Source organism: Entelurus aequoreus, linkage group LG26 (assembly GCF_033978785.1).
Source record: "Entelurus aequoreus isolate RoL-2023_Sb linkage group LG26, RoL_Eaeq_v1.1, whole genome shotgun sequence".
NCBI classification, from domain to species: domain Eukaryota; kingdom Metazoa; phylum Chordata; class Actinopteri; order Syngnathiformes; family Syngnathidae; genus Entelurus; species Entelurus aequoreus.
Window position 1 is genome coordinate 8538795 of NC_084756.1, and position 21333 is coordinate 8560127.

General features: G+C 44.3%; 1 protein-coding gene across 3 annotated transcripts in view; it reads right to left on the minus strand.

Moving 5' to 3' along the window:
• Positions 1–21333, minus strand: part of kif5ab (kinesin family member 5A, b) — a 362881-nt gene that overhangs the window by 192172 nt on the left and 149376 nt on the right. For all 3 annotated transcript variants that reach the window (XM_062037662.1, XM_062037663.1, XM_062037664.1), the window contains 3 exons: positions 19243–19391; positions 4083–4294; positions 558–626 (listed from right to left, as the gene is read on the minus strand). In XM_062037662.1, coding sequence (XP_061893646.1) covers positions 558–626; positions 4083–4294; positions 19243–19391 — 430 coding nt within the window. The remainder of the gene's footprint in view (positions 1–557; positions 627–4082; positions 4295–19242; positions 19392–21333) is intronic.

Below are 21333 nucleotides of genomic sequence, written 5' to 3' on the forward strand. Positions count from 1 at the left end.
GTGCGCCCTATGGTCCGGAAAATATGGTATGCATTCCCTTTCTGGAATGACAAAAATGTGGAAAAAGATGAAATGAAAATGAATACTTCCCGGATGCAGTGGAGATGAAGACCAACTCGTGGTGCCAACCTAATACAATTAAATGACACAGACTGTGCAGGTACTAAATAACACTTCCACACTAACAGAAATATACAGTAAAGTTATGTCAACCCAACCAGCAGCAGGCCAGCAATTAGATACAAACAACGATGTTTTGCAGTCCAACTTGTTGCCAATTTACTGCTGCAGCTGGTCTATTTGTTTTGCTGCGGCGTGTCATCACCCCATCCCGTCACGCATCGCGGCGCTTTTATGCAAACACGCAACTCGGGCCAAGAGTGCTCGATGTTCTTTCAAAAGCTCACAGTAAGCAATTAAAACAATAATAAGTGTTTTTTTTTTTTACTTTCCCATCTCAAGCAAGCGGATGATAAAGCCAACTGAAGTGTATTTAAGTCTTCTAGGGAACATTTATCCAAACTAATCAAATGACGTAATTGTATTCCGTTTCTTACCTCCTCTTGCTTCAGCATCTGCTCCTTCAGCTTCTCCACCATCTGGCTCTGGTAGTCTATCTCAGCATCCTGCAGCGACACATGTAGTTGTAATGCTATTTCAATATAAGTACGGTAGAAGCTTCTATTAAAGGGGAGCTGCACTTTTTTTTTTTTTAAATGTTGCCTATCATTCACAACCCCTTTGTAAGATAAGAACGCATATGTTTTGGTAACACTTTAGTATGGGGAACATATTCACCATTAATTAGTTGCTTGTTAACATGCAAATTAGTAACATATTGGCTCTTAATTAGTCATTATTAAGTACTTATTAATGCCTTATTCTGCATGGCCCATTACTAACCCTAACCCTAACCCTCCAACCCTAACCCTAACCAAATAACTCTAAATTAAGTCTTTGTTACTTAGAATGTGTTCCCCATACTAAAGTGTTACCCTCTTTTTTTATGCATTCTAAGTCGTAAAATGCAGCAAGTAGGAGGTGGCTAACAATGCAGCTAATTGGAGTACTCTATTGCAGTTTTTTTCAACCTTTTCTGAGCCAAGGCACATTTGTTTCATTGAAAAAATTCTGAGCCAGCCAAAAACATAAAAAAATGCAACTCAGTAGCCGATATTGACAATAAAAAGTTGTTCTCGCAATTGTTGTATATGAATTCAAACCATAACCAAGCATGCATCAATATAGCTCTTGTCTCAAAGTAGGTGTACTGTCACCACCTGTCACATCACACCGTGACTTATTTGGAGGTTTTTTTTGGTGTTTTCCTGTGTGTAGTGTTTTAGTTATTGTGTTGCACTCCTATTTTGGTGGCTTTTCCCCTTTTGTTGGTATTTCCCTGCAGCATTTTCGTGTCTTCCTTGACCGCTATTGCCCGCACCTGCTTTGTTTTCGCAATCAAAACTATTTCAGTTGTGCGGACGCTATCCTTCTTCGTGGGGACATTGTTGATTGTCATGTCATGTACGGATGTACTTTGTGGACGCCGTCTGCTCCACACGCTGTAAGTCTTTGCTGTCGTCCAGCATTCTGTTTTTGTTTACTTTGCAGCCAGTTCAGTTTTAGTTTTGTTCTGCATAGCCTTTTCTTGGCGGCACTTAGCGGCACTTGCCTTTTGTTTATTTTTGGTTTAAGTGTTAGATACCTTTTTACCATGTTCCCGACATCTACAAAGCAATTAGCTACCTGCTGCCACCTACTGATATGGAAGAGTATTACACGGTTACTCTGCCGAGTCTCGGCAGCACAGACACTCAACAACGGCACATTTGCGGATTATAATTACTGGTTTGCAAAAAATATTTTTAACCCAATTAGGGGAAATTAGATAATCTCCCACGGCACACCAGACTGTATCGGCACAGTGGTTGAAAAACACTGCTCTATTGAGCCCATAAAGCCCTGTAAAAACATCCCAAAACCTCCAACAATATTCCATTTACATCTCATGACCGGAATGTTGACCAAGTGTTAGCGATTTTGTTATTATAAGCGCCAACGCTGAGCAATTACTTTTTGTCGTGCCGTGATCACAGAGAGCTAACTTGCCTATGCCGTTTTATTGACATACTAAGCTGGTGAGCTGCTGCATCGCCTCTAGTTGGTGAAAGTTGATTATAGATCATAAATCATGCATCTCACTTGTGTGGTAGACAGTTGCGGCCGTAAACCGAGAAGTTGGTCAATTTTGACATTCAACTTAGACCCAGAAATGGCGAGAAAGACATAAAAACACGTTCGTTTGCAGCAAATTTTTCTTAACCCTTCGTGAGGATTATGAAAAATGTGTCATCCAAACGGGAAGATATAAACATCCCATCAGTCGACAACTCAGTGAGAGCCTAAATTGTACAGTAAGTGATTGTTGGGACGGCGTGGCGAAGTTGGTAGAGTGGCTGTGCCAGCAATCGGAGTGTTGCTGGTTACTGGGGTTCAATCCCCACCTTCTACCATCCTAGTCACGTCCGTTGTGTCCTTGGGCAAGACACTTCACCCTTTGCCTCTGATGGCTGCTGGTTAGCGCCTTGCATGGCAGCTCCCGCCATCAGTGTGTGAATGTGTGTGTGAATGGGTAAATGTGGAAATACTGTCAAAGCGCTTTGAGTACCTTGAAGGTAGAAAAGCGCTATACAAGTATAACCCATTTATCATTATCATATTATGTACGTAGTTTTTATTTCTTGTTTAGCACTTATCAATACTGCTACATGAAGCTTAGCATTTCACTAAAGCTGTTTAGCACACAGCTTCTGGCTCGTCCTCCATATATTCAGGCTCAAACATATACGTTTCTGGATCATCATTTGTCCCAAAGAAGTAGTTGCTGTCTCTCATGAAGTCTGCCAAGGTTAGTAGGGGTGTTGTTGTTGAACGGAAAAGAGAACATTGTGGTGTGATATATGTTTAAAATGAGCAAAACACCTAAATACTATATATGTGTGTCCTGGGCATGACGTTAAAGTGCATCCGGCAGTGGAGGCTCCTCTATGGGGTCTTGGGGCACTAGGAGGTTAACCCCTTCACTACTGTTACCCCAGGTGGCCCTTGGCAAAGGCATAGTACCTGACTGCCCCCTAGCCAGGGATACAGTGAAGACCTCAACGGCGGAGCAGGCGGAAGACGGTAGATTTAAGAACTACCACAACGGCTGCGATGGCGAAAGAAGGCTGCAGCAGAAAAGGGTCCCTAGTCGTCTTGGACTCCATGCCACTGGACCCTGACCCGATTCTGTCAAAGATCGTGTGGTGACTGTCTGTGCATCAGTCTCTCCACGTTAAACTAAGTCACGCGCAGGCATCCTCCATAAAGGGATACACCCCTACCAGGAGGATCGTCATACTCGTTCGAGTGACCGCCGATGATGATGACTATATATTATTAGGAATGTGCCTTGTACTACATTAGAAATATAATTATATATATAAAAAGTTAATGGAGGTTTTTGGATATTTTTTAGAGCACTTTATAGGGGGAATAGAGCAACTCCCATTGGCTTAATTGTTAGCTGACTTTTGTAACGCTTAAGAATTTGTAAAAAAAAAAAAAAAGAAAAAGTAAAACGTGTGCTCTTGTCTTACATAAAGACTGTGAACGATAGACAAAATTCCCTCCCCCCCAAAAAAGTGTGGTTCACCTTTAAGAAGACTATGGTGCAAACACTCACTGGACAATTCATTAGGTACACCTGCACACTAATGCTCAGTTGTGAGCGGCACTGTCAGAGAGGTACTGTACAGATTCTGGACACGTCTAATGTAGGTGCCTAATCAAGTGGCCGGGGAGTGTATATAACATGTAAAATATAGTACGCTTTAGCATATGCAGACACAAGGACGATGTGTCAAATGTTTAAGAATGTCAAGCATGAAGCCAAGGGTATTCACCCTGCTCCATCAGTTTATTAAATAAATGAGTCCACACGTGTGATTTTGAATTTGTGAACATGAATAATACATATGCACACATTCTATTGGTATTACCGCTGCATAATCAGCTGCATACTGTGGGCACCCATTACTCACCTTGTCATCCAGCTGTTTGTAAAGCTTCCGGATCTCCTCCTCGTACTTGTGACGCTCTTCCTCCGAGATATGCACCACAATGGAGGAGGCGAGGGAGCAAGGGCTGCAGATATCCAGCACCGGTTCCTCACAGTCAGGTGGCGGCGGTAGCAGAAAGTCCTCTTCCTCCTCTGACCTTTGATCATCATGATCCAACATGGTGGAAATCTCGCCTGTAATGATAATTGATACTACGGTAACTTTTTTGTAACAGAAATTCGAGATATTTTGTAACTGTAAATCAGGGCTCCCCAAACTTTTTCCCCACCAGGGACCGGTTTAATGTATACTGTCACGGCGCATGCACAACCCCTCATTCCTTCTACTGCATGCTCGGCTGGCACCTCCGCTGGCAGCGCGCCAGGACACGCGCCGGCAAAGCTGCAATCCATCAGCGCACCTGGGACTAATGAAGGCAAGCAGCATACAGACCAGCGGACCCGAATATCCAGCGCCAGAACGTAGTTCACTCCTCGTAGTAAGCATCCTGTCTCTGGCTTCCCTCCTGCGTACTTGCTCTCTCTGTTACTTCCCAGTTCCCGTGTCTTATGCCCTTCCTGTTTCCCGTGATCGAGCTGTGTGCCTCGACTCCTCTCTGGATTTTGAACTGCCTCCCTCGATCCTCGACCACTGCTTGGACACGGACCTCGTTGCTCCTCTCCAGCCCCCGACCGCTTGCTTACCCACGGACTGCCTTCTCGCCTTGCCCCTCTGGTCTGACGAAAGATTCATCCAACACGCACTTCCAAACTCTGGTATCATTTACATTGTTAATTCTACACATCGCCTTGCACTTCACATTTAGAGTAGCATACACATCCCACACACTCATCAATAGCAGAATAAAGGCTATAGAACTGATTCCTGCCGTGGTGTCATCTCCACGTAACATATACATTATTTTCGCGGACCGGCTTTCCACATTTGGCAGATAGAAACAGCAAAAAAAATATCATGAAAAATCAACTCACTATAACGCTGAAGTTGTAATATAAAGGAGTTATAATATACATCTATTAACAAGCGTGTTGGTGTAAGTCGGAGAAAACGCGGAAGTTTATAGATTAATTAATATTTCTATGCGGCCTGGTAGCAAATGCATCACGGACCTGTGCCAGGGAGAGGAAGTCTGTGACCACAATGGTGCTGCACCTCAGGCCACTTAGAATTGAGGTCATAGATAACAAGAAGCGTCTGTGCTGAAGGAGGTTGTAGAGTTCCCCGCAGATGTCGGACCATGGTCCCGTTGGCCAGAGTAGAGGCTGCAAAGGTGAAGATGGGGGTGAGCCAGTTTTACCACTGGTGAGGCATGCTGTACCATACTTTACCAGAGCCTCCAGGTCTCTGTCAATGCCTGACCACCAGACCCCTATGGTGTTGCTTGACCCTGACGATGCACAGGTAGCCTTTGTGAAACATAGCCAGAATTTGTGCCCTCAAGGCGTAGGACACCGCAGTGCTTAGACCCCCGTGCCAAACAGACATCATTCCAACAAGAGAGGTCGCCCTTGACGCGATGGTAAGGTGCTAGGTCCGCCACTACATTGTCCCTGCCGGTGTAAACTGCAAAGTAAAGTTATATGCCTGCAGTCTCTCGGACCACTTGTAAAGAAGCAGCGACTTGTGACCTGAGCCGTCAGGAGGGCTGTGCGTGTGAAGTGTCGCCCGTAGAGGTACATTTGGCACCTCTCGCAGGCCAAAACACATGCTATGCCTCTCTCTCCCCCACCGAATACTTCTGTTCTGTTGCAAGTAAGTGTCCTTGAAGCAAACGCCAGTGGGCGCTCAGTCCCTTGCTGCACGTAAAGACAGGAATGCACCGACTGCAGTGTTGGAGGCATCACAGGTCACAAACGTGGGCAAGCACGGTGTAAGAGGTGAGCTGTGACTTAAGCCGCTGGAGAGCCGCTGAGCATGCGGGTGTCCAGTCCCAAGGCGCGTCCTGTTTGAGGATGGAACGGAGTGGTGCGGAGGTGTCAGAATAGCGGGGAAGGAAGTGCAGGTAGAAGGCGGTCATGCCCAGGAATGATGAGTTGTGCGGGGGAGGAGGGCTCGGGGAGGCGCAGGACAGTATCAACATTCGAGTGAAGGGAGCTCAGACCAGCGGTGGTCAGGCGGAACCCCACAAACTCAATGGCGGATGCAGCAAATACACACTTTTCACCATTCAAGGTAAGGTTATGGTGTGCGAGAGCCCGGAGTACCTTGGAGAGGCAGTCATCATGCACAGCAGGCGAAGCACCATGCACCACAATGACGTCCCAGTACACCACCACACATGGGATGGCTGCAAAAATTGTGGACATTAATTGTTGAAAACTGCTGGGCGCGGATCTGTGGCTAAAGGGCATGCATGTGGATGGGAAAATGCCCACATGGGTCAAAAAAGCTGTGAGCTTGTGACTGTCTTGGTGTAGGGGAACCTGCAAGTGGCCTTGGCAGAGGTCCAGCTTGGAGAAGACTGTAGACCTGTGGAACTTAGCAGACAGTTCTTCTGCTGTGGGAAGAGGGTATTTGTCGGGGATGACCGCTCTTTTAGCCTGCCTGATGTCAATACAAGGATGCAGGCCACCATCTTTCTTCCGTGCCACCACCAGATTAGAGATACAGGGTGAGGCGTTGACTCGCTCGATGACGCCCGCTACCAGCAACTTTTGCAGTTGAGGGGCAGACGCCGTAGAGGTTAAATAACAGGGGACATGGCCAGGTCGATGAGCGGCAGTGGTTGAAAGCAGTGATGTGGCCCAGCCCAGTAAAGAGTGACGGCCAGCAGTGCAGCCAGGGTGTGGACACTTGGAAGGCAAAGGCTTGGAGGGCTCTGAAGAAGGTGGCAGTGCTCACCATGCCAATTTGAGTGTGTCTATAGCCACACAGCTCCTCTGCTCGTGCTTTAATTGATTGTAGTGGAAAGAGCCGTCTTACTGGTTATTCATAAAGCAGCAACTTGGAGGCAGCGGTATCTAGCTGCAGCGACAGGCAGACAACGTCCAGCTCAACAGTACAACCACTTTAATGGCTTTGTCTGGGAGCCCAGCAAAATCTGAACCGCGTCCCGAAACAGTCACGTGGTACAGCCTAGCAGCAAGGCTTCACATTTGCCCTGCATAAAGCAAACCTCGATAAGCGGTTCGCGAAAATGCCCTCTCCATTACTCGACACACGCCTCGAAGCCTTGGCACATTTTGTCCCATCGCTGAAAGTCTGCCCTTGGCCCTCGGACACCACATTACAACATTTTCAACCAATCTTACTTGAATTTTGAATCTTGTTTTAAAGTCCTCGCTAGTTCTGTAACGCCAGGGTGAGTCGGCTAAACTACCTACTAAGTTACAGTGGGTTTTGGAAAGCGCATTGAGGTGTGTGAGAAATTTTAAGTCAATCCAACTTGTGGGGTCAAAGTGTGGTGTATTTGTCATAAAATTAATAGCGCAGGTAACACAGTCAAGGCGCATGTTTTGACATATTCTCACTCTTGTGTGCAGCACTTCAGGTGTAAGTAAGTTAGCTTACAAAATCAAATACTGTACAGTATTTCCACCGATTCTGTTCAAGTTCATCCCAAAGTTGTGGACTTAGACTTCCTTTTATTGTCATTCAAATTTGAACTTTACAGTACAGATAAGAATGAAATGTGTTGCATTAGCTCGTTGTATTGCAGGATAAAAGAGCAATAAGGTGCAAATATAAATAAATAGATTACTGTACAGATAAATATATTGCACTTTTGCATATGCGTCCACGTTTATGGATGTATGTTATATTGTCTTTATATTCCAGCAAGTGAATCTGTTTTTGGGGGGAATTGAGGGGATTATTATGATGCGTTCAAGAGTCTTATGGCCTTAGGAAAGAAGCTGTTACAGAACCTGCAGGTTCTGCTACAGAGGCTGCGGAACCTCTTCCTAGAGATACAGTGAAAACAGTCCTTGGTGGGGGTGGGAGGAGTCTCTTCAGATTTTCTGAGCCCTGGTCAGGCAGCGGCTTTTTGCGATCTCCTGGATAGGAGGAAGAGGAGTCCTGATGATCTTTTCCACCGTCCTCACCACTCTCTGCAGAGAATTCCAGTCTGAGGCTCTGCAGGCTCCAGTCCAAACAGAGATGCAGTTGGTCAGTAGACTCTCTACAGTGCCTCTGTAGAATGTGCTGAGAATGGGGGGAGGGAGTTGTGCTCTTTTCATCCGATGCAAAAAGTGCATGCGCTGCTGAGCTCTTTTTACAAGACCTCCGGTGAGTAGGGACAAGGTCATATTGTCAGTTATCTGCACCCCCAGGAACTTGGTGCTGCTTACGATCTCCACTGCTGTGCCGTTGATGAAGAGTGGAGTGTGGCTAGACTGGTGCCTCCTAAAGTCGACAATGATCTCCTTGGTCTTGTCGACGTTCAGGACCAGGTTGTTGGTTCTGCACCAGTCAACCAGATGTTTCACCTCCTACCTGTAGTCCATGTCGGTGTTGTCACGGATGAGGCCCACTACTGTCGTGTCGTCCGCATACTTCACAATGTGGTTAGTAGTGGACCTGGCGCGGCAGTCATGGGTCATCAATGTGAACAGCAGTGGACTCAGTACGCAGCCCTGGGGGGAAGCCGGTGCTCAGGGAGATGGCACTGGAGGTGTTTTTGCCCACTCTCACAGATTGGGCTCTGTCTGTGAGGAAGTCAAGCAGCCAGTTGCATTGGGGGGTAATGAATCCAAGGGGGACCAGTTTGCTCCCCAAGTCCTGCGGGATGATGCTGTTGAGCGCCGAGCTGAAGTCCAGAAACAACATCCGCACGTGTGTGTCCTTTCCTTCCAGATGTTCTAAGCTCAGGTGGAGTGCAGAGGAGATGGAGCAGTTAGGGCGATAAGCAAACTGGTATGGGTCGAATGTGGGGGGAAGTCTGGAGACAATGTCCTCCTTTACCAGCCTCTCAAAGCACTTCATTATGATGGGGGTGAGTGCCACGGGGCGATAATCATTGAGGGAGGAAATTGTGGGTTTTTTAGGTCTGATGGATTGTAAAGTCAAGTTCAGCCCGTGTTTGGAATGTGCTGCTAGCGGCTTATTATAGGTATTTATTGATGTGTATTACAACTATAAAGGGTAAATGCTGCTAATGAAAAGCCATAACTTATATTGCTCACACAAACAAGCACGTACACACACACACACACACACACACACACACACACACACACACACACACACACACACACACACACACACACACACACACACAAGCACATACAGTATTCTGAAGATGCATGCACTGTTAATTACACACACATAATCGATGTAAACATCAATAGCAATTTTCAACTGTTCGTGTTAAAGATTGTCTGCCATTCAGCATGTTTTAATCAGTAATAGAACTAGAAAGTACAAATCAGTTTTTAGTAAATTTTTTGTTGGACTAAAAATATTTTTCCTGTCTTTTATTTTCATTGTAATCATGATAATTAAACTAGAGCCTAAATCACTGTCAAAACATTTCAAGTAAATATATCAGCATCTGTATTGGTATCGGCAATTGCCCCGTTATTTACTTGGTATTAAATTAATACCAAAATGTACCGTATCACCCCACTGAAAACAGTAATTGAGTGTAGGCATAACTTATGGACATATGAGACCAACAGTAGTCGGGTGTCAACAATCAATCAACAACTTTCATCCTTTCTTGGGTGAGGTTTTGTGGTGCAGATGTGTTATTCGATTTGCATGCTTTTTGTTTGAAGATCTAACTTCACTGGTTGCGAGATACACTATATTGCCAAAAGTATTTGGCCATCCATCCAAATGATCAGAATCAGATTTCTAAATCACTTGGCCCGGCCACAGGTGTATAAAATCAAGCACTTAGGCATGGAGACTGTTTCTACAAACATTTGTGAAAGAATGGGCCGCTCTCAGTGATTTCCAGCGTGGAACTGTCACAGGATGCCACCTGTGCAACAAATCCAGTCGTGAAATGTCCTCGCTCCTAAATATTCCAAAGTCAACTGTTGGCTTTATTATAAGAAAAGTGAAGAGTTTGGGAACAACAGCAACTCAGCCACCAAGTGGTAGTCCACGTAAACTGACAGAGAGGGGTCAGCGGATGCATAGTCAGTTGCTACAGAGCTCCAAACCTCATGTGACCTTCCAATTAGCCCAAGTACAGTACGCAGAGAGCTTCATGGAATGGGTTTCCATGGCCGGGCAGCTGCATCTAAGCCATACATCACCAAGTCCAATGCAAAGGCGTAAAGCAGTGGGATGCAGTGGTGTAAAGCATGTCGCCACTGGACTCTAGAGCAGTGGAGACGCCTTCTCTGGAGTGATGAATCACACTTTTCCATCTGGCAATCTGATGGACGAGTCTGGGTTTGGAGGTTGCCAGGAGAACGGTACATTTCGAACTGCATTGTGCCGAGTGTGAAATTTGGTGGAGGAGGAATTATGGTGTGGGGTTGTTTTTCAGGAGTTGGGCTTAAAGTTAAAGTTAAAGTACCAATGATTGTCTCACACACACACTAGGTGTGGTGAAATGTATCCTCTGCATTTGACCCATCCTCTTGATCACCCCCTGGGAGGTGAGGGGAGCAGTGGGCAGCAGCGGTGCCACGCCCGGGAATCATTTTTGGTGATTTAACCCCCAATTCCAACCCTTGATGTCGAGTGCCAAGCAGGGAGGTAATGGGTCCCATTTTTATAGTCTTTGGTATGACTCGGCCGGGGTTTGAACTCACAACCTACCGATCTCAGGGCGGACACTCTAACCACTAGGCCACTGAGTAGGCCCCTTAGTTCCAGAGAAAGGAACTTTGAATGCTCCAGGATGCCAAAACATTTTGGAAAATTCCATGCTCCCAACCTTGTGGGAACAGTTTGGAGCGGGCCCCTTCTTCTTCCAACATGACTGTGCACCAGTGCACAAAGCAAGGTCCATAAAGACATGGATGACAGACTCTGGTGTACATGAACTTGACTGGCCTGCACAGAGTCCTGACCTAAACCCAATAGAACACCTTTGGGATGAATTAGATCAGAGACTGAGAGCCAGGCTTTCTCGACCAACATCAGTGTGTGACCTCACCAATGCACTTTTGGAAGAATGGTTAAAAATTCCTATAAACACACTCCGCAACATTTTGGACAGCCATCCCAGAAGAATTGAAGCTGTAATAGCTGCAAAATGTGGACCGACTTCATATTGAACCCTGTGGGTTAGGAATGGAATGACACTTCAAGTTCATATGTGAGTCGAGGCAGGTGGCCAAATACTTTTGGCAGAATCGTGTATGTCAGGGGTGTCAAACGTACGGCCCGAGGGCCGGATCAGGCCCGCGGACAATTTTATCCGGCCCGCGGGATGAGTTTGCCAAGTATGAAAATGTACCTGAAATTTTTGAATGAAAGAAACTGCTGTTCTAAATGTGTCCACTGGATGTCACAATAGCAATTCTTTGTATTAAAGTTAAAGTACCAATGATTGTCACACACACACTAGGTGTGGTGAAATTCGTCCTCTGCTTTTGACCCATCCCCTTGTTCACTTCCTGGGAGGTGAGGGGAGCAGTGAGCAGCAGCGGTGGCCGCGCTCAGGAATCATTTTTGGTGATTTAACCACCAATTCCAGCCTTTGATGCTGAGTGCCAAGCAGGGAGGTAATGGGTCCCATATTTATAGTCTTTGGTACGACTCGGCCGGGGTTTGAACTCACGACCTACCGATCTCAGGGCGGACACTCTAACCACAAGGCCACTGAACATGTGTAATAGTGCCTATTATTCGGGCACTATTGACAAGTGATGCACCGAAAATTTGGTCTTCTTAATTAGAAACCGAAACCGGATGTTGTGATAAAATATTGTTTCTTTGGCCTACCACTAGGTCAGGAGTGTCAAACGTACGGTATTTCAATACACACACACCGAGCACCCACTGGCAGAAATGTAGATCGGCACCTATGACAGTATCAGTCAAGGAAAATGATCAAACTACATAAATAACATACTGTAATTTGATTTTGATAGCATTTTTTTATCTTGATAGATTGGACATTAACACCAGTGAGTTGACTGATGAACATTATTACATAATTTATTCAGAAAATATAAATAACAACAAATAAAGTATCTATACTATTAACGGCAACAGGTAATTGTAAAAAAAAACAAAAAAAAACAGGATTTGGACAATTTCAGAATGTTCTTGTTCTATTTTTAAACAAAGAAAACAATCTGAAGTTGTCTTTATTTTTAAGTTATCGTGCCGTGATTTTACCAGTCCGGCCCACTTGGGAGTTGATTTTTCTCCATGTGGCCCCCGATCTAAAATGAGTTTGACACCCCTGGTGTATGTTATGGTAAATGGGTGATACTTGTATAGCGCTTTTCTACCTTCAAGGTACTCAAGACGGCGTGGCGAAGTTGGTAGAGTGGCCGTGCCAGCAATCGGAGTCTTGCTGGTTACTGGGGTTCAATCCCCACCTTCCACCATCCTAGTCACGTCCGTTGTGTCCTTGGGCAAGACACTTCACCCTTGCTCCTGATGGCTGCTGGTTAGCGCTTTGCATGGCAGCTCCCGCCATCAGTGTGTGAATGTGTGTGTGAATGGATGAATGTGGAAATAGTGTCAAAGCGCTTTGAGTACCTTGAAGGTAGAAAAGCGCTATACAAGTATAACCCATTTATCATTTATTTATCATTTAAAAGCGCTTTGATACTATTTCCACATTCACACACACATTCACACACTGATGGCGGGAGCTGCCATGCAAGGCCCTAACCACGACCCATCAGGAGCAAGGGTGAAGTGTCTTGCTCAAGGACACAACGGACGTGACGAGGTTGGTAGAAGGTGGGGATTGAACCAGGAACCCTCCCAACTGCACCACGCCGTTCCCCCGTTACGTCGATGTTGCCTGAGTGGAACGGAAGCTGTTCGAGAGGACTTATTTTATTCCTGAAAATTCAAATGCGGGAAACTATTGATGATGGCGCTGAGAAAGAAGGTGAAAATGTGGGCGTATGAGGGGAAAACAAGTTGACACGTATAACTAGTAGTCATTTTTGGATAAAGCCTGGTAGCCAGTTGATACTTGCACATGCATGTGTTTTCTCACTAAGTACATTGCTAACTACTGTCCTGGCATGCTCAATACAGTGCTCTGCGTTGTTTCCACATGTCAACATAGAATATATTTTGGCCGTTTTTATGAACAAAACCATAGCGGAGTATTTCCAACTAGCAAAACAAACGGTGCTGCAAATAAAACCAACATGGCAGCGGTAATACATCACATTAAGAGACTTCCGTACAATCAGAACATTGCTCTACATTCTATACGTCTATGTCCCTCCCAAAAAGGAAAGCTTTTAATTTCGTAATGGATCATTTTGACAGTGTTGGTGGCGTCCTCCCCACATACTGACCTCCAGCCAGAGCACATTACTCAGCCCAGGCAGCATTCGCTTACAGTACAAAGCAACACCACGTGCACACAGCTTGGTGACACGTGGACTCAGCACCCCTTTATTGATTGCAACACCTTCGGGCAGACAGCGCCTGGCACTCAATGACAGGTGTCACTTCGGTGTATTGTCATTCAGTATTGATCGCTACAATCTCATCACAAGCGGCGGCTGGCACATGGATCTTCCCAATGGACACACTGTCCGTCACCTCTATTACAGGAGTGAGAGAGCAGATAAATAGTCCTAAAAAGCATAGATCAGGAGGAACATTTTGAATCAAGACCATAAAACAACAAAACAACATCTGGATAGTTAGAGATGCAACCTCAGTAGAAGCATTTAAGGCCCATCTTAAAACTCATTTGTATACTCTAGCCTTTAAATCAGACCTGGGCATTCTGCGGCCCGCGGGCCGCATCCGGCCCTTTGTGCGTCCCTGTCCGGCCCGCGTGAGGCCAAATATAAATTACAAAATAAATTTTAAAAAGTATCTATGTCGAGTGTGCAATACAACGGTGCTGCTTTTGTTTTGAAAATCGTTATTTGTATTACTTCCGTGTGGACGTATGCGTGTGCGTGGTTGTGAGTGAATGTGAACAGCTGCAATTACAAAATAAAGTTGAAAAAACATCTATGTCCTGCGCGCAATACAACTGTGCTGCTTTTATTTTGAAAAGTATTATTTATGGGCGTGTGTCCGTGTGTAACCTGCGAGTGAAGGTGCACATGCAGCGACAAGTGATGCACGGTTTACACCCGAGACGCTAAAAAGAGAAAAGTTGATGAGGAATGCCGTGTTTCCAACAAGACATGGACTGCAAAGCAACGTTCCCTCTAAGGTGCGCGCCTGCGCAATTGCGCACTGCTCAAGCGTCCGCTGCGCGCAGCAAATATATGCCGCGCACCAAATCAAATCCCATCTGAATTCTAAACAAAATAAACATATTTATTCTATGTAATTTTGCAATGCAACTTTGAGTGACAGTGACAATAAGCGGCCCTAATGGTGTTCGTCAACACCGTTTACAACACCGTTCAATTGAACACCGTTCAATTATTGTAACGTCTATCGCGATGCTTCGAGGACAGGAATTATATCGATCACTTTATTGAGCAAAACTGTTTATATTCGGACATAACCACACCAAAAACATGAGTAAAACAATTATATCTCGAAAAACTAGTCATTTTCTGCCGTACAAACCAGGCCAAAACCAACTTGTCATCTGTCACCAACAAGCATAGCACTAAACCACTGGTGCGTTTATGGCCACACAAAAAGTCGGACAACTCAAACACCACACAAAGTTACGCTATGACTCCTCAGTCATACGTGTGCTTATTTTACTGTCATTTATTATTAATGTTAATTTATTTATATTAGTCATGGAATGCTGTTACACACACTATGTTGAAGTATTACTATTATTATTAATTATTATTATTATTATTATTATTATTATTATTTATCTTACGGTATGTATCAAAAATAATATTGAGCAAAATTTAATTGAAATATTGTCGATGTGGCCCTCCAGCAGTGCTCGGGTAGCTCATGCGGCCCCCGGTAAAAATTAATTGCCCACCCCTGCTTTAAATAGACACCTTTTAGACCAGTTGATTTATCGTCTCTTTTCTGCTCTGCACCCCGCTCCTGCATGTTATAAGTCGGACCCGGGGTGGACCACTCATCTGTGCATCAGTTGAGGACGTCTTTGCGCTGCTGACTTGTCTCCACCCAAGACGATCTATGGACTGGACTCTCACACTATGAACTACATCCACTCGACATCCAATGCACCGGTCGCCCAGGGGGGGCGGGTTCCCACATCTGCGGTCCCTTCCAAGGTTTCTCATTGTATCCAATTGGGCTGAAGTTTTTCTTTCCCTGATGTGGGATCTGAGCCGAGGATGTCGTTGTGGCTTGTGCAGCCTTTTGAGACACTCGTGATTTAGGGCTATATAATTAAACGTTGATTGATTGATCATGACTGTAAAGAACACCTGTATAGTTTGTGGTCACTTGGATATCCAATCACAGCGTGAGGCCAGCTAGAAGGCCTTACTGACAACTTGTGATCTGATTGGCTATGGCAACTGTCTATCACCTCTATGTGTCCGTTCACTTACAATGTTGATTCTGAATACCCCGGGCAGATTTCGTACAGCATGGCAACATAAGCTAGCTGAATTCTGATTGGATACAAACTCTAACCTAAAAACAACAGCACTGGAAGGAGCATAAAATGGCATGAAGAGAATATGAATACTTTTAGATATTTAGGGAAAGTATTTTAAAAAATAATTTTATCTTTAATTATGATCATTATTTCTGGTGAGGCAGCATGGTGGCAGAAGGGTTAGTGTGTCTGCCTCACAATACGAAGGTCCTGAGTAGTCGTGAGTTCAATCCCGGCCTCGGGATCTTTCTGTGTGGAGTTTGCATGTCCTCCCCATGACTGCGTGGGTTCCCTCCGGGTACTCCGGCTTCCTCCCACCTCCAAAGACATGCACCTGGGGATAGGTTGATTGGCAACACTAAATTGGCCCTAGTGTGTGAATGTGAGTGTGAATGTTGTCTGTCTATCTGTGTTGGCCCTGCGATGAGGTGGCAACTTGTCGATTGTAGCTGAGATAGGCTCCAGCGCCCCCCACGACCCCGAAGGGAATAAGCGGTAGAAAATGGATGGATGGATGGATGATTTCTGGTTATGTTAGGCCAGCAGAGAAGGCCTTGCTGGCCCTGACGGCACACCACTGCGATATAACAATAGTATCAATAACAATCATTTAGAAAAAAAAGAAGAGAATGACACATGTGGAGCTGATCAAGATCCAGGGCCGGGAGGTGGCAGTAATGGGGCGGTATAAGTACCTGGGAGTCCACTTGAACAGCAGACTGAACTGGAAGGACAACATCAAAGCTGTTTACAAGAAAGGCATGAGCAAACTCTTTTTCCTGAGGAAGCTTAGGTCCTTTAAACTCATTTGTATAATCTAGCCTTTAAATAGACTCCCTTTTTAGACCAGTTGATCTGCCGTTTCTTTTCTTTTCTTTTCTACTCTGCTCCGGGGTGGACCGCTAGCCTGTCCATCAGATGGGGACATCTCCACGCTGCTGACCCGTCTCCGCTCGGGATGGTTCCCGCTGGCCCCACTATGGACTGGACTTTCGCTGATGTGTTGGACTTTCACAATATTGTGTCAGACCCACTCGACACCGAGGATGTCGTTGTGGCTTGTACAGCCCTTTGAGACACTTGTGATTTAGGGCTATATAAATAAACATTGATTGATTGATTGATTAATGTGTGCAGCAAGCTGTTGGAGATGTTTTTTTCAGTCTGTTGTGGCCAGTGCCCTGTACTTTGCAGTGGTTTGTTGGGGGAGCAGCACCAGCAAAAAAGGACTTAAACCGAATTGACAAACTGATCCGGAAAGCCGGCCAAATTATTGGCACGCAGTTGGAGGCGTTTGTGTCAGTGAGGGACAGGAGTACACTGGACAAACTGCTGGCCATCATGGACAATCCTGCTCACCCACTCCACCAGACAATTGAGTGACAGCGGAGTTCATACTCCAACAGGCTCCTTCAGCTTCCTTCCCACAGTGTTCGATTCAAGAACTCCTTCATTCCGCACTCCATCCAGCTGTATAATCACTCGGTATACAGCAACGAATGATATCTGTCTATTACCTGACCGCTTCTATGTTAGCGACCTCTCTTTGTTTATAATGTTTATTTTCTGCTGGGTCTACTCGGCGACCACAGGTGATGCACTAGCTGTCCAAAGTCGGGACCCAGGATGGACCACTCATCTGTGCATCAGTTGGGGACGTCTCTGCGCTGCTGACCTGTCTCCACTCAAGATGATCTCCTGCTGGCCCCACTATGGACTGGACTCTCACACTATTATGCTAGATCCACTATGGACTGGACTCTCACACTATTATGCTAGATCCACTTGACGTCCATTGCATCGGTCGCCCAGGGAGGGGGGGTCCCCACATCTGCGGTCCCTTCCAAGGTTTCTCATTGTAATCCCATTGGATTTGAGGTTTTTCTTGCCCTGATGTGGGATCTGAGCCGAGGATGTCGTCGTGGCTTGTGCAGCCCTTTGAGACACTCGTGATTTAGGGCTATTTAAATAATCTGTGAATGTGAGTGTGAATGTTGTCTGTCTATCTCAGGGGTCACCAACGCGGTGCCCGCGGGCACCAGGTAGCCCGTAAGGACCAGATGAGTAGCCCGCTGGCCTGTTCTAAAAATAGCTCAAATAGCAGCACTTACCAGTGAGCTGCCTCTATTTTTTGAATTTTATTTATTTACTAGCAAACTGGTCTCGCTTTGCCCGACATTTTTAATTCTAAGAGAGACAAAACTCAAATAGAATTTGAAAATCCAAGAAAATATTTTAAAGACTTGGTCTTCACTTGTTTAAATACATTCATTAATTTGTTTACTTACTGATTCTTATAACTTTCAGAAAAACAATTTTAGAGAAAAAATACAACCTTAAAAATGATTTTAGGATTTTTAAATACATATATTTTTTTACCTTTTAAATTCCTTCCTCTTCTTTCCTGACAATTTAAATCAATGTTCAAGTAAATGTATTTTTTTTATTGTAAAGAATAATAAATACATTTTAATATAATTCTTCATTTTAGCTTCTGTTTTTTCGACAAAGAATATTTGTGAAATATTTCTTCAAACTTATTATGATTAAAATTCAAAAAAATTATTCTGGCAAATCTAGAAAATCTGTAGAATCAAATTTAAATCATATTTCAAGGTATTTTGAATTTCTTTTAAAATTTTTGTTCTGGAAAATCTAGAAGAAATAATGATTTATCTTAGTTAGAAATATAGCTTGGTCCAATTTGTTATATATTCTAACAAAGTGTAGATTGGATTTTAACCTATTTAATCAAAATTCTAAAATTATCTTAATCAGGAAAAATTACTAATGATGTTCCATAAATTCTTTTTTTAAGTTTTTCTCTTCTTTTTTTCGGTTGAATATTGAATTTTAAAGAGTCGAAATTGAAGATAAACTATGTTTCAAAATGTAATTGTCGTTTTGTTCGTGTTTTCTCCTCTTTTAAACCGCTCAATTAAGTGTAAATATCATTAATTATTAATAATAACATAGAGTTAAAGGTAAATTGAGCAAATTGGCTATTTCTGGCAATTTATTTAAGTGTGTATCAAACTGGTAGCCCTTCGCATTAATCAGTACCCAAGAAGTAGCTCTTGGTTTCAAAAAGGTTGGTGACCCCTGGTCTATCTGTGTTGGCCCTGCGATGAGTGTACCCCGCCTTCCGCCCGAATGCAGCTGAGATAGGCTCCAGCACCCACCGCGACCCCAAAAAAGGGACAAACGGTAGAAAATGGATGGATGGATGATTGATTGATTGATTGAACACTACTGCTGCTGCTAGCAGGTAGGGAAATAACCGTCTTATGGAGAAAGCGGCTAACCTGAATGTTCCCCCCGGTATTAATAAAGTATCTATCTACCCATCTTGCTAATTTTTCACCGCTGCAGTATGAACTGAGGGTCACACAGGATGCGCTTTAATTAAAAAAAATAAAAATAAAATTGTGTCGGTAAAGGAAACTCTTTGACAGCCCTGTAAGATAAAGAGTGTGGTGTGATATGTCTTGTTACAATTACCATTCTTCCAGCAGCCAAGCTCAGCATCCAGCTTCTGCACGGTCTCCTTCAGCAACCTGTTCTTCTCCTTCTCCTTTTCGTACTTCCTCTTCCACTGCTCGGCCGTCAGCTCAAGGTTCACCGTCACAGTGTTCCGGATGGTCTTTGCCCTAATTTAGGGATGTGTGGAAAAAAGATAGGGGAGAATGGATGGAGAGATGTAGAGTGGGAACAGAGCAGATAAGGAGGGGGGAAAAAGACAATAGAAGCTTGAGCCATTCAGCTTGCGTGGCATTAATTAGTATGCAAATTGGGTTTGTGCCAGCTGTGCTTGATGGTGCATGCAGGAAGGAGGAGGAAGGCAGAGCGAGGAGTCCAAATGCTGTTTAAATGAGCCATCTAAATATCCTCTCACTAAAGATTACAAGGTAAGTGTGGATGCGAACACAGCCACTAAATGTATTTGCTCATTTTAAAGTAGGTGACCTGTTCAGAGCACTCAGCTTTGATGCCACCCTTCAAAGGAAGAACTCCCCCTCTTATTAACCAGCTGAACCAACACTACACTAAAATTGGCCATGAAAAAAAAACCTCATTAAACACGGTGACATCAAAAGTTAAGGGAAAAGAATGAAGACAAGGTGTAAATCCTCCAAACCCTACAAATTAACACTAGGGAACGCCATCGCCCAGGACAAGTGTCAGTAATCAGAACAACGGCAGATATCTAAGGCCATGTCTACACTAAGTCGTTTAACCCCTTAAACTAATAATTATTTAGCCTAAGCCCCGTTTCAGCCACACTAAACCCCTCCTCGGACAAATTTTTACACGGCTAAGTGCACCGTGTATTTCTTGAATCTCCGGCACTTAGATTTGTATGGACTCATTGATCGTTTCCAAACTGAGTTCGGAGAGGAAGTGACGCCAGAAAGACCGCGCCCCACACAGGAAGTGACGTCAAAAAGACCGTGTCACGGCCAGCTTCATAATAAAGCGGTTTCGTAACTCGGAAGTAACCACTGGAAATATGGAGGCGAGTCATCCAGACATTCCCGTGTTTCTCCTTCTTCTACATGTACAGACGCTTGTGGAAATCACACATGAATACCTTAAGAGAAAGCAATTGCAGCTATTTGGGATACAACACTTCTCAAATGGCAAGAGAACTTTCCAATGTCCAGGGGCCGTATTTATCAAGCTTCTTAGAATTACTCCTAAGAAGTCTGCTAAGAGTTGACTTATGAGTAAAGAAATGATTCGCTGAAAGCTGCACTTAAAAGTTAGTTATCAAGCGTCTTACTCACACTTTCAGCGAAGTGTAGGACTGAATCTTAAGTGTCACACTCAGAGCTGAATTACGACATTACTATGTGCCGTAAACGGAATTTTAGGTGACGTCATTTCTGTGTCCATAGAAATGACCAATCACGGAAGGGAATCCCTTGTCTAAGAATAAAGAAATATCTTGGAAATATTTAAGTGGACAATGGGAGTGTATATTTTGACAATAAACTACAAAATAATACAAAACAAACAAACAATATTGGCAATGAATCAAAAATAAATGTTTCCTCTTCTTTCCAATTCATTAATTAGGCAACTAATTTGAAACTGAAAGCGTGATGTTGCTGATGAGATGACGCCCCTTATTAAATCTGTGACAAAAATAATACCCGCTCTGTCTAAACGATACCGTTTGATCAGCTGCTCGTCATCAAACAAAGCAAGGACATCCTTCCGCTCCCTGAACATTCGCGCACGTCTCTCTCGCCTCAGTGCCATTCCCCGCTGGCAACTCCTAACCACTTAGGACACCTCTGAAGGTCTCTTAAATATAGTGGAGAGTAGGAGTGATTCTTAGAGTTAAGAAAGTTGATAAATAGGTTTTATTCTTAAGTTTGAGAGTAGGACTAAATTTCGCAAATTCTCAGGACTTAAGTGTAAAATGGCACTCTAAGACGCTTGATAAATACGGCCCCGAGTCAGCTGTGATTATACTTATCAAAAAACTTCGTCCATTTGTCGAAGGAGACACATCGAGAATGCGGGCTACCGTGGATGTGATAAAAAAGGTAGCGTGTGCTTTGTATTACCTGGCCATCGAGGGAA